Source organism: Dermacentor andersoni, chromosome 1 (genome assembly GCF_023375885.2).
Source record: "Dermacentor andersoni chromosome 1, qqDerAnde1_hic_scaffold, whole genome shotgun sequence".
In the NCBI taxonomy this organism is placed as follows: Eukaryota; Metazoa; Arthropoda; class Arachnida; order Ixodida; family Ixodidae; genus Dermacentor; species Dermacentor andersoni.
In genome coordinates, this window is record NC_092814.1 from 89189682 (window position 1) to 89204352 (window position 14671).

The 14671-nt window shown below is 47.8% G+C and overlaps 1 protein-coding gene across 3 annotated transcripts in view; it reads right to left on the reverse strand.

Moving 5' to 3' along the window:
* Nucleotides 1-9240: 9240 nt before the first annotated feature.
* Nucleotides 9241-14671, reverse strand: part of fus (epithelial splicing regulatory protein fusilli) — a 139771-nt gene continuing 134340 nt past the window's right edge. For all 3 annotated transcript variants that reach the window (XM_050191584.3, XM_050191582.3, XM_050191580.2), the window contains one exon: nucleotides 9241-11638. In XM_050191584.3, the coding sequence (XP_050047541.1) occupies nucleotides 11547-11638 (92 nt within the window). In that variant the 3' untranslated portion in view covers nucleotides 9241-11546. The remainder of the gene's footprint in view (nucleotides 11639-14671) is intronic.

A 14671-nucleotide genomic window follows, 5' to 3' on the forward strand; every position in this document is an offset into this window, starting at 1 on the left:
TGTTAAATATATGTAGTGATCATAAGAAAGAAAAGGAAGGGCAGATAAACGGGGGAACGCGGGTCTCTAGTGCACGCAGGACTACAACCTCGTGTTGCAAGCACTGAAACACTATACGCGCAATGATGAATAGGCAGATTTATTTTGCTTGAGCAGCATGACTGCTCCTGTTACGAGTAATAAACCTGAAGCACTTATTGGAAGGAATACCGGTGCATTAGCAGTCTCTGCACCTCGCAGTGAGGTGTCAACGCAATGTAAACGGCGCAAACGCGTTGTAAAGCGCTTGAGCAAATGCATTTATAGGAGGCAATGTGGGTGCCCACTGCTATCTACATCTTTTTCACTTTCAAAAGCAAAGTGTCCTGCAATTTTTCTCCCTTCTTTCTTTCGCCAAAGGCGATGAAAAATGCATTCCAGGCGCTGATTCCCACCATGCATCTGCTTCCTCGAATAACGGTCAAAGTCGTCCGCCCCTACGATTTAGTGCCGCTGCCTCTTGCAAACACGCCCCCGCCTTTGCCAAGGTATGCATATACATTTCACATAATCGTTTATTTTCCTCCTATCCCGCTGAGTGAATTTTCTTATGTGTCTTCTGAGCACGTTTCCGATGCGAACTGCGTTCTGCGGTTATGCAGTTGACCAGATGCACGTGGCTCTATGCTACAGAATTTACCCGACGGAAACTGCCACGTCACCATTACTTTTCGAAAACTTGCAGTCGCCTCGCGTTTCCAAATGTCTCAGCCTGGCGACGCGCTGATCTGGGTAGAATGACGCGAGGTGCCACTGCAACTTGTGGCACAAAAACATAACGGAGCAAATATGCGCCACATCATGAGGCACGTGTCTGCTGCAAATAATAATAATAATAATAATAATAATAATAATAATAATAATAATAATAATAATAATAATAATAATAATAATAATAATAATAATAATAATAATAATAATAATTTTCGTCGCATAGTCGAAGGCCGTTACAGAGTCGTTTACGGGTGCAGTGGCAGAGTGCTGCCTTAGTGACCCAAGGCATCGGCCTTGTCTTTGCCCTAGACGGCGACAGGGGTGGGAAGCTACTGCAGCGACAGCTCCAAGCCACTCCAGACAAAGGCACGAATATTTGCCACCAGGAGGGCGATTCCGAAACTGACAGTCTCCGGTTGTTGAAGAGCCAGGGGCGTGGGCCGCGAGTCGCAAAGGCCGGACTCCTCCTCCGGATGGAGTCCGGCCACCTCTACAGTGGTGGAGCTCGCCGCGAAAGGCCGCCGGAACACTCCAGAGCGCCGAAGGGCCGGGGTCACGCAGGAGGCCGTAGCACTGCCACTGTGCGAATTAAGAGTCGTCCATGATGTCTGTCCAACGAGTCCTTCAGCAAGAACGCCGATGCCTGATACAGGGCGCACGATGGGGACCATCTCTTTAAGAGGTCCTCAAGTGTTGTGAACACCTTTTAACAGCCGATGACCTCGAGGAGGCGGCGGGATGCCCTGCATGGATGCGTGCCTATTCCTTCGCCCAGTGGAATGCTCATTGGACGCGAGAGAACAGTGACACTGGACCTTTTCGATGGATCAGAAACGTTACTCGCATTCCCCCTTTCTTCCCGTCGAAAAAACCCATCGTTCACCTCATCACCGCGCATGGCCGCTTCCCTTTTTATTATTTCCGCTTTCATCTCTCATCTACCTGTAATTGCGAAAGTGGCACTCCTTGCTCAGACTTGCTACATTATTTCAACGACTGTCCTATCATTTCTCATATTGCTCATCTCCTTCACGATAATCACCAGGCTACCGTGACACCTTATCTTTATAACTCCCTTCTTAGCGACCAACGAAGCCGGACACTCCTTATTCGTCTTTATCGCGTCATCTCTTCGTTCACTTTTCCTGACCCCTCCTAATATGCTCTTTCCTTCAGCCATCCATATTTCTTCATTGGCCTTTTTTCCTTCTCTCTCCTTTTATCTTTCCCTTTCCTCTTCCTCTCACCTTGTTCTTCGCCTTTCGCTCTATAGTGCCCTTAGTTATGCCAACTAAGGTGGAGCTCGTCTCAGGGGATACTATAGACGGAATGCCTGACCTCCCGACTCAGCCCCTTTTGTCTTCCCTCCTTTTCCTGTCTGTCTCCTTTGCTGAATGCTCAATATACACTTACTGAAACTGCTTTGCTACCACTTTCAAGCCTCTTGCAGATATTCAGTCGTGCAGATATATTCAGTCAAGCGGCCCCTGCGCCCTGCTTCTGCTGCCTAGCGCACTGTCGGACCTACCTGAGACCTCCGATCACATGTACTAGATGCGCGCCGCCCCACGAGCCTTCACGCATATACCACTGCGTTTGTCAACGGGGTGCCACCTACCAAGTGCCAGTCCGTCTACAGCCTCCTGCAGCCCGGCTCACCCGAACATCCGCTCCTGCTGTCCGGCCTCCTCTGGCCCTGCCATCTTCCGTCGTACTGATTCTTTCTTCTTTCCTTTTCTTTTGCTCTCCCTTCTCTCCATCAATTTCCAACTTCATACTTTTCTTCTGCTCTGTGGCTTAATAAAGAACTGGTCGGAATCCAGAGTCGCCACATGCCGTGCCTATGCAGACCTATGCTTCGCGTTAATTCTTGCTCCCTACTTCTCATTTGTATTCACTTTATGTCGGCTTACCTCGGTCTTTTTTTTTTTTTTCTTTCTACAATTGGCTTTTTCTCAAATTACAATTTGGGTTTCTACCCCTCTTTATTTATTTTCGATTGGCTTAAACCTGCTATACCTTGGTCGTGCTGGTTTCCCTCATTTTTATTTAGGTTGTTTTTGTAGCTTGAGGGGCTCAAAAAAACGCCCTGCATGGAAGGACAACCGACAACCTCTTCGTGCCACAGGCTGCCCATGCGTCAGCGCGGGCGGATCCGCAACCTGGAAAGCAGAGCCGCGCTACCCGGTTTGCAGTGCGGCTTGTCGACGTGGTGGAGGCCATGCTGTAGCAGGAACAGCGGCCAGGCATTGGCCTTCAGAACCTGAGCTATGAGCGCCTTGGTCAAGAATTTAAAAATGAAAGGCGCGTCGGATGCGAATTGAACCGAATGCATACTATTCGCAATGGCCTGTATAGTAACTCAGACTATTTTTTTTCTCCATAACTCACTAATTAAGTTTAATTATCTTACCTTTTAATTATTGGCTGAGGACCCCAAGTATGATTCGCAGATTTGTAGAGCAACTTCATAAACCACCGATCGAGTTGTTTCCTTTACGATACGTCTCACGTAGTCCTTTTTTTCTGGTTGCAACGAAACCCGCGAAATGTGAAAAAAGCCACGTGACGGTGCGTTTGCGCAGTGGTGTTGTGCTGCTCTAAGCGTGCGTTCGGTGAACAAGTCCGGCTGCATCGTGACTGGCGACGAGGCAGCGGCAGGGCGTTTTTTATCTCATTTGCAGCGCTCGGCCAGCAACATGCATTTTCGCAGTCATCCGACGGGAACCGACCTTGTTCGTCGTCCGTGATGCATACCCTCAAACTTCGTAAAGTAGTGACACTCTCTTTCTCCTCCTTCGCTTCCTTCTCGACTGTCGCGCCGCCTACTTTGTTGCAGCGTAGCAGACGACCTTTTGCCGAGTGAATAAGCGCATAGTCAGGCGGCGCGCTTTAAGTTTTCGCGCTATAAATATAGCAACATAACTCCAACTATGATGTTATGAACGTCCCCTTTGGAACGAGGCGGTGGGTTGCGCCACCAAGCTCTTGCTATTATACTGCCTAATAATCCTACCTAGGTCAAACAAGAAATAAAAAACCCTATGAACTCCTACAACCAAATTTTCTGATCCCCTTTTGCGAACTGTGCTTTTGTACGTCTCCGTTTTTTGTCGTTTCCCTACTCCTCTTCCACCAATCCTCCAATCGCCTCTTACTAATGCCTATTGCGGACATGTTTATTTTACTACTGCTCCCCCTGAACCCAAGGGCTTCAAGGAGGCCAGTGGTGCCTAAATCTACCGCTGGGTAGACGTCTTCACATTCTAATAAAACATGTTCCATAGTTTCCCTAGCTTTACCGCAGCAAGCACACGCTTCTTCTTCCTTCTTATATCTCGCTTTATAGGTACGTGTCCTAAGGCATGCTGATCTCGCTTCGAATAGTAATGCGCTTGCATTTAAGTTATCATAAATTGTTCCTTTCCTGATTTCGTTTTTTCCTCTTAAATAGTTACTCATGGCAGGTTTCTTTTCCATTACCGCCACCCATGAGATTATTTCAGACTGCCCGACTTTCCGCTTGACGTTCTTTGTTGCTGTGTTACCCACCTTACAGGCCGCATACTTGCTGGTAAGCTTCCTACTTCTTTTCCTCCACTGTGAATCAATGTTCTTCCTGTACAGATACCTCAACACTCTCCCAGCCCATTTACTTTCTTCCATATTCCTCAGTCGTTCTTCATACTCAATTTTACTGCGAGCTTCCCTCACTTCAAAACTAGTCCAGCCCATATCACCCTGCACAGCTTCATTTATAGTCTTCCCGTGAGCGCCCCATTCGAGGCGTCCCACTGACCTTTGGTTCCCATCGAGACCAGATTGTACCCCTGATTTTAAAGCAAACAACCGCATTTCCAAAAATAAGTCCTGGAACCATTACACCTCTCCACATACCTCGGAGCACCTCGTACCTATTGTATCCCCATAGCGCTCTGTGCTTCATTATGGCTGCATTTCTCTTCCCCTTCACTGTTATCGTTCTTACGTGTGTTTCCATATATCTATTGCCTTCGTTTATCCAAATACCAAGGTATTTATATTCTGTTACCTGATGTATTTCCTGGCCCCGTATTGCCACTGCCTGTTCACTATTTTCATTGAATACCATAACACCTGATTTTCTAAAACTAAATTTCAAACCTAAATTGTTACCTTCCTCTCCACAGATATTAGCCAGGCGTTGCAAATCACTTTGCTTGTTAGCTAGACACACAATGTCGTCCGCATAAAATAAACCTGGAAGCTGCTGCTCTACTACTGTACCCGCCTATTTCTATGAGAGATTAAACCCGATATTGCTTCCTTCTAGCGCCCTCTCTATCTTCACCATGTACATCATAAACAGCAATGGGGATAAATGGTACCCCTGCCTTAGTCCCTTGTTGTTATGAACTTTCTCCTCGCTCCTCATCCCTTCCCATTCAACGCAAACGGTATTTTCTAGGTAAATCTCTCTCAAAAGCTGTAGACAATCGTCACCTAAGCCTTCCCCTTCCAGAATATCCTACAAAATGTGGCGGACTACGTTGTCATAGGCTCTTGTAATGTCTAAAAAGGCCACATATAACGGTCGGCTTTCTACTTTTGATATTTCAATACACTGAGTAAGAACAAATAAGTTATCTAAACGCCTACCTATTCTGAAGCCATTCTGAAGTTCTCCCAAAATGTCATTATTCTCTGCCCATGATAGAAGCTTTAATTTGATTGCCTGCATTGCTAGCCTGTATATTACCGATGTAATGGTCAACGGTCTATACGAGTGAATTCTATTATTTTTCTATTTCTTCTTATTTATTTTGAATTTCGTCCCCGGTAATCAGTGATTCCTAATTAATTCTAATTATTCCAGACATTTCAGTAACTTAACTTGAAACTAAACTTATGCTCTGATATCATATGTATACTGAAACTTATGAATTTTGTACTGTACTATTTTTTTCTGTTTTCTGATTTATTTTGAATTTCGTCCCCGATAATCAGTGATTTCTAATTAATTCTAATTCCAGACACTTCAGTAATTCGTAACTGAAGTTATGCTCTGATATCATATCTATAATGAAACCCATGAATTTTGTACTGTACTATTTTCGTTCTAGTTTTTCTGATTTATTTTGAATTTCGTCCTCGGTCGTCTCAGGAGGTGAACCGGAAGTGCTGCGCAAGAATCAAGAGTGCCACTCAGTGCTCGTGCCACTAAAAAGAGCGACGTAGAGTTGGTTTTACAAGGTGAGTTCTCGCGCTCGAGCTTCATGTTTTATGAAAAGAACTGTCGTAAGTGTTAAAAGTTTCGTGATCAAGTTTCCCCACTTGTCCTCGCCTGTACGCGACGCTCAAGCGCAGAGGGCACGGTCACATATTCTTGATATTGTCGCGGTGCAACGAAGATAGGAGACGAGGACACGTATATATAACAAAAACAGCTTGTTGTCGTTACCTTGTTTTAGTAGATAAGCCTAAAGAGGACTTCGTCTTCTAATTTCCGCTAGGCCGATGCACGAGACGAAGCCTTCTAAAGCTCCCATCGTTGTCTTTGTCGTCGACAACATAAACAAAGTACAAGTCGCGCAGGAACTGAGTAAAAACGTGCGAAGAAATGTCAACGTAGTCAATGAACTGTGACATGATACCTACGAAGTTGTAGCGCGCAGCAAAATATACGCAAGCCTCAACACATGCTATTATAATCTACGTGAGACTCGCAACTTCAATCGCAAACTCGCGTCAACGATGTTGGTCTGAACTTCTCCCTGCAAATTTGGTGAATCCGCGTCTTCCTAAAACGTCGCGCATGTTGGACGGTATATAAAGAGCTTCTTGCCTTATATATCGGAACCCATTTCGGCATCCGAAAGCGCAGCAGCTAATAATGATGCAAGGCGCCGCGAAGCGAGGTCGCTACTCAAATAAGATTTTAGTTCGGAGCGCTCACAAAGAACCAACACTACGCGCACGTAAGGGCAACAGCACCAACACGTGCTCCACGCCCGTTTGTCGACGCTACTGAAGCAGAAATGGCGGCGGAGTGCGAATGTAAACAAGCGAACCCGGCGCATGGTCCCACGTGACGCCGGTAAGCCAATAGAAACGCGGCGGCGTCCTCGGAGAGGACGAGCTAGGAGGAAAGGAGAGGAGTCCTCGCCGAGGCGGCATTCTTCAAAGCGTGTCGCGACTTCACGAAGTTTGAGTCAGGGTTTTAGCGATACGCAGAGAACAACGCCATGTGGTGGTGTTGCAGAAAACCGACCTTTGCGTCATGTCACCGAACTATCCTCTCTCATTGGTGAAAGCGCACGCGGAATTGCGTACGCTTCCTTTAAAGGAAGCATCTTCTAACACGCTGCCGAGGTCAGCGCTGCAGACGGCACCGACGACGCAAAACTGAGGAACGAACGCAGAAAATCTAGCGTTTTAAAATGTCCACGATCGCACGAGTACTTGTATCGTGCCAACACAGGCTAGCTATTTGATGCGTTTGGCGCATGCGTCACATGGCGCTTTTTCGTATTCTTTCCTCGTGAAAGCTAGCGCTTTGAAACGCTGTACGAGACAGAACCCCCCTTCGGCCATCGGCCCACATTCCCAGTCCTCCTAGCATCCAACGCTACGAATTAGAAGCTGTGCGACATTTTACCGCCTTCATGATCGGCACATGTCGAGCAGGCGTTAACGTTTCGTCACTGGAGTATAAATGTCATCGTCGTTTTAACATATACATCACATGACATCGACATAGGCACGTACGATTGTATAACACTTAGAGGTGGCTTCAGAATTCGTGTTTCTCTCGCCTATACGCCCATCTAGTATGGAACCCACATGGAAGCCATGAATCGGCTTGTCGTACACTCGCATCGAATGGCCGGAATAGAAATCTTGCCGTCGCAGTCATTCGATCGTCGTCTTGCTGCTACTTCGAAGATTGGCAGGCACAAGATGCGGAAGTCATCCATAATCGATAAGGTTGCATACCACCATGATGATCAACCGCGTGCTTTTCAACTGCCTTTGATCCTTTCACGCGAATCTCAATACGATCGGCTGGAAACACTTATTCGACAAAGCCTCAGAGTTGCCGTTAGCGTACCGCAAGCAGCGGCGAGCGTCAAACTGCTCCACAAGGCTCGGCTACCTACGCTTCGCCTTTTCGCCTCTCAAAGATTGATCAAGCAGTTGTGTCGCAAGCGATTGAATATAACGCGGGGCGAGCACTCCTGTACATCGTCTTCAACAACGTAGTACGGAGTCGCGTGCTTTCATGGAGCTCAACAATGCGCTTCTTTTTTTTTTTTTTTTTTGGCCTGGAATTTTGGCCTGGAAGGTCGGCCGCGCTCGTCCGATCTGGGCGGCAATTCCCGCTGGCTTGTAAGGCTACTATAGCGAAGATAGCCGATGGCTTCGTGTGCGCTGTGTCCTCGCGAGCCTAGTTCGAGTTGAAGCAACAGGGAGCACGAACGGTTATTCGCTCGCAGCTGCTGCCGCGCATCACACCAGCGAGCGAGTGTCCGCGGTCATCGAGCGAGATGTGTTCGCGTTCGCCTGTGCACGCGTGAAAAAAAAAAAAAGAAATTATGGGGTTTTACGTGCCAAAACCACTTTCTGAGGCACGCCGTAGTGGAGGACTCCGGAAATTTCGACCACCTGGGGCTCTTTAACGTGCACCTAAATCTAAGTACACGGGTGTTCTCGCATTTCGCCTCCATCGAAATGCGGCCGCCGTGGCCGGGATTCGATCCCGCGACCTCGTGCTCAGCAGCCCAACACCATGGCCACTGAGCAACCACGGCGGGTTGTGCACGCGTGAAGACGTGCTTGCTAATTTTATTAGTATATAAGCGAATGTTTACAGCAGTTTGTGCAGCTGATAAATCGACTAACCATATTTCGTATAGCTGTCTAATAACTTGTTATCGCAATCACTGCTTCGCTCGTCGGGCGAAAGTGATTTCTTTTTCCGCACTGGAACAAGCTGCGACCACTATAGGCGGCGATAGTTACGGATGATTCAAGCACACACAAAAAAAAAGCTTTAGTAGGCAAGTATTTCTTCGAGATACTTTCAGGAGCCTAAATACAGTTACCAAACCAGCGGCGATCGAACTGCGTGGCCTCCCAGTCCCAGTTATACATTATTGGGTATAGGGAACGGGTACGCTGGCTAGTCATTGGTGCATGGTTATTATTTGTTCGTTAGGATATCGTTGCCAAACTTTAATGGGCATTGTCACGAACAGCAGACGTCATATGTGGGCGCCGCGACAGAGCAGCAGTGCCAGTTCGATCACCGCAGAAATTGAACCGACGTCGCGGCACGAAGCGAAGAATGGGTGACGACGCTGCTTTCAAGTCTGATGGCTTCCATTCGCAGTGTTCCTGTCTCTGAACATCTGTGCATAGAACATCTGTGCGCTCGCCAGACGGACAGCAGTCCATCGCCAGCTGCACAAATTGTTTGCTTTTCAAAAGTATGGACAACACAACATATTTTTATAATTACGTTCTTTATTGAGAGAAGCCGAAAAGCTCTTTCAACGTTTTCGCTTTTTTTCAACATTTTAAATTTTTTCTTTGAGTTTTTTTTTTCTGAACACGGACGAACTCAAGGACAACACATATAACTGGTTTTGCGAGACATGAACATCGACTAAGGTTCCAACTTTGAGACAAAATCCGGCCAACCAAGTGGGTACGCGGTCATTGTCGCTTCGTTGAAAGGTGGTGGTGTATATATATGTACACATTTACTACACTTATAGTTGGTGAAATCATTCGGGGAGGGGCGAAGGCAAAGGGAAATGTGCAGACGAAGCGTAGTATATACATAAAAGAAAAAAAAAATATCATACGCGCACGCACACTGCAAAGGCGAGACATGTAAGAGCGATAAAGCAATTCGTTAAGATGCTCTGCTAAACAAGGAAAAGGCAAAAAAAAAATAAAGAGGCTTGGTGTATGATTATCACTGCAAATAAACACAAATAAGACAACCAACACACAAAATGCAAAACGGCACTGGGTGCTATCGAGGAAAAGTAATGTGTGGGGTGACATGGTCAGAGTGGCAGGATAGTGTGGAAGTAATAAACTAGAAAAGAGCGAGGGGGTGCACAATGAAAACGCAGCATTAGCTTCCGTTTTTACGAACTAGAGCTCTACCGGGGCTTTGCAAAGAGCGCTGGCAGTGCCGGGGTCGCGGCGCGCCGGGGGGCATTTTTTTGCCCAAAAAGCACCGGCGTCCTCGGAAGCGCCGATCCGCCGCAGGCAGCGGGGGGCGCCGGCGGCGCGCTCGCAGCGCCAATGCGGCGGACGCGCGCCCACGAGACGGGACCACTCGCGCCGCAATCGCCTGACGGGCGGAGAAGTTATACAATTGCACTGTTTCGTAAAATAAATAACAGTAGGGTCACACGGAACCACGGCGTTCGGTGCCACCGCTTGCATGGTTGCTTCATTTTTTTTACGTCTTGCACTGTGTCCGCGGCCATTTTTTTTTTCTTTGTGGACGACAACAAACGAGGCAGTTTTGAGAAACCGCGTGAAGGCATGGGCGCGCACATACAGAACAGGCACACACAGGGCAAAACGCGAATACTGTTGCCCTTTCGGCTCTTCTTTCTTTCTTTCGCTTTCTCTCTCTCTCTCTCTCTCTGACACGGCGCTCGGAAATGCATAATAATAAGGTCGGTAGCTGGACGGACGTGCATGGTTCGACGACACTGAAACAGACAAAGACGGACGGACAGACAGACAGACAGAGAGACAGACAAAACACACGGAGAAGCCATCCTGGATGCCGCTTATCACGAGACGATGGGGCGCCTTCGCAAGCGCGGACCAAATGATGAGTTGGAGGGCAAGCAGATGGCGGCCTCCGAGGGTGCCCTCCGTACAGACGACGACGATAGCGAAGACGTGCTGGGATCTTGTTTGCTTTGCGAAAAAAAAAAATGGCCGTTCGGTCTGTGCTCGTACAGCTGTACATAGGCACTAGAATGGCTCAAGGAAGAAAGAAGTTCACTTGCATAAGGCACGTTTTGTGAATGCACACGTGTTGTACAGCGGCCAAGTTAGGCTTGTCTCCACACACAATATGGAAGGCGTTCACAGGTAAACACTGCGGCACTGTCTGACGGTGACGCAGCAAAAAAATATAATTGATAGTGCACGGGGACTTTGCAAACTACCACAAACACACTTAAAGTAACTTGTTGAAGTTTGGTTAATAATGACATTAGACGCGCTACGGGAAGACCAGCGTGATTTTGCTGTTAACTTTGCGGTATCTCAATAAAGAGTAGGCACAGTACGAGATCTCGCTTCGCGGTACCTTGGGTCCGCGTACCGGCTTATTTAGCGGACCTTGCGCTGTGCGCTATCACTCGGAATAAGAACAAAATGGAAACATCACGGCGATTGCAAAAATGAAAGAGTACGCTTAAGGAAACAAAAAGGAACAGTAGTAGAGGTATAAGCTGAAGAGACAAAACTGTGGGTGAGGGAGAAGGGCAACACAGATGACAGTTCAGCACGCAGGCTGGACCGCAAGAAGGGGCTCGCGCCACTCGTCGCCGTGTCCTGGCGAACGACGACGCTAGCGAGCCAAACCGGGACAGAAGGACGTATCGTCCACCGAGAAACAATGTGGCAGTTCGGCGCTGATGAGACAAGTCCTTGGGGCGCGTAGACCCGAGAGCATTGCTGGGCGCCGCCGCTGGGCAGGTGATCACGCCATGAACAGCTCGATGTAGCGGCTGCCGATGTTCTGGCGGTTCTTCTCCTGTATGGCTCGCTCAGCCTCCGCGCGACTGGGGAATGTCACGACGGCTTCGCCATTGGGACGCCCGTCCGTGTTGCGCTGGATCTGGATACAGTCGGCCGTGAGCTGCGGAAAAAGGTGCCGCGGTCACTGCGCTGCCACCGCCGAGACCGCTCCTGTTCCGTGCGAACGGTCGCAGCTTTGGCAGCGACTTTGTGCTATGCAAGTCGAGGGCAGAGAAACTGGTGTCTGCATCGTCGTCGCTATAGTATACAGAGCTAAATCTTGGCGCTGGGCTGCAGGTTGCGTCAAACTAAACCGTTATCGAACGGACGATAGAGTTGGTGCATAGCGTATACGGGCGGTGAGCAAGCACGAACTACTGATTCAAGGTCGACAAATTTTCTGAGAAGGTGTAGCATGCCACGTACCGCGCTTAACGATATGACCGTCGATGTTCGTCGCAGAGCGACAGCGCAGCGTTGGGTCTAACTGGCTTCGAAGACATAACGGCCTAAACATTCTGCGCGATGCAGCGAAGCTCCCGAATTGCTTCCCACGAATGGAAGCGAAGAGTTAACGGCGGTGATTATCGCGAGGCTGTTGACACAGAACCTGGTCGTATTTTAAAGACCGACCGCAGCGCGAAGAGGACGCGAACGGTGGCACAATACCTTGCCCTCTTGTCGTAGCGAGCGCGAATTCACTCAATCTCCGCCCACTAATAAAGCACTTACAAAGCGGCTTCACTGCTATTGGTTATTCATTGGCTGTTCCGTACTCCAAGTTCTTGTGGGTGCATCAAGTACACTGAGGTTTGCGAGCTTCCAGTTAAGTCCCTTGACCTTCTTGACGCGTGTAACCCTTGTGAGTTTGCGATGTCATCGACAGGAGCTGTGAACATTAGAATGGGACGATAATCACCATGACAGTACGTAACTAGCCCTTTAAATATAGAGTGGTGACCTCTAGAGACATCGGCGCTTATTACTGCATGTTGTTGCAATCATGCAAATGACAAATGTATTAGCAGTATAGATACAGTGACCTGTTTTTTCGAATAGCGCCGTCGGGGTATAACTCAGGGCATGTTTAAGGTCAGAGTCCTTAGCATTTCGTCGTTGTGTGGTTCACCGCCGGATTTGGCGAAGGTGAGCGAAGCAGCTACATCGCCGAGACGACGCAGCTGCGTCACATGCGCGACACGTAAAAACTATGCTGCCAGATTGTGTACAGACCTTTTGCTTGAGTTTCGGTGCCGGTCCAGTACAAAGCAGGAATCCGAAAATAAAAGTAGACAATCTAATCCCATTCTTTAATTAGTGTGCCATTGAGCCTCCAAGTGACGAAAATGTCCAGCTATATGTACAGTGATTGTAAACTTACGAGCAACCATTTCGCCTCGTGTTGTAACCGCTAAAAAAATAGCAGGAGAAAGTTAGCAAATACCCTTTTTATGAATTTTGATCAAGAAAGCATTATTGCACACTCTTCTGGGCTGCACATCTCAAACGTTAAGGGAGTCAATATTGTTGCACAACTCCATGTGTGTGTTTCCACTGCAGTTACTATCTTTTTTTTTTCTTTTTCACTAAGTACGTAGACTAGCCGGAAGCTCTTATTTTATGCAACGTTAGCGACTTCCACGCTTGAATACGCGTCCACCATCTGGGATCCTCGTGTTAATTCTCTCAAAATTTCCAGCAAAATAATTCAATACTGTTCTATACGTTTCATATTATCAAGTTAGTCCCGAGCCAATGTTACTTTAATGAAATCATCTTTTGACATGTCCGTTATTTTACGTCGTCGTAAAATTGCTCGCTTCTGTTTTTTTCATAAAGAACCTAATGTAAATATTGTTCCACTTGGCTCTTTTTCACCACCCTCTCATGTTCTGTCTCGCAATGACCACCTGTTCAAAGTTGGACTGTCCAGCTGCCACACTAAATTGTATTTCAACTCCCTTGCCTCCACAACAAGCACGGACTGGAACTACCTTCCCGCCTCCATCGTTTGCATTATCGATGCCACTGATTTCAAGACTATCATTACTAATAACTCTACGTAATTGCACACAGGAATTTAAACCATTCTCATAGTTAGATGCGCCGAGAATATTTTGCGAGCTTACACGAGGCGGAACGCACCTCCTGGACTCCGCCGTTGCATCCCACCTGGACTCGGTTGATTCCATGGCATACCCTGCCCTGTCGACTATGGCTAGGAGTAGCCTTTAAATAAGCATCAGTGAAATGTACAACATCCCCATTGGTGCCGGCTCAACACTAACCTGCTAGTAATCTGCGAGGTGTTCCGACAGAATGCAAAGCTATTTCAACGCACATGCACGGTAGATTTCAATGCTATATATACACACATATTACTTCCACTTGTAAGTGCTCGAGCCAGGAACATTTATCAGTGGTGGATTCAAGGCGTCACAATATTTAATTTTCGTTTCGAACATCTTGGTTAGCTTCCAGAAGGTTTCGATATGTCAGCACGTATGAATGTTTACGTCTATATACCATACCAATAGCCATATACGCAATTGTCGAGCACTAAGAGCACTACGAACGTGACATTTGAGAGGGCGTACTGACGGTTCTACCCGCTCATAGTCTAGCTATAATTAAGGGCGTTGGCGCTATGCCACTGTTATCGAGACCTTCGGGTCGGACACCTTCTCGGACAACATGATACGCCGGTAACGAAATGTATACCGAATCCGAGCTACTGATGTTTCGATGGCCCACTCAACAACCTCGGACGCGAGGGACTTGTTAGGAGGCACACCCGCGTTACTAACGAAGTCTCCCAGAGTAAACTTTTAGGCTTCATACACTATACACATTCGCTAGTTGCGCGAAAGTAAAAGTGAAGAATAAACGATCGCCGGCGAAAATAATGTTAAGGTTGCAGAAACGCGGTAGCAAAGTCTCCTTGTGAATCCTTAGCGTTGAACAGGCACGACGCAAGATCGTGCCGGCGGCACCACATCGCCACTGGCGGCAGGTGGCCGCTTTGCAGAGGAAGAGAGGAAGATGGGGAAAAAGGACCCAAGGTCGCGTGTACGCATGCTCTTCCACACACCCCGTGCCACTGCGCGAGTGCCCCTCCAGGCCGCGGCCGCATTAGCAACATACACCAGCCAAC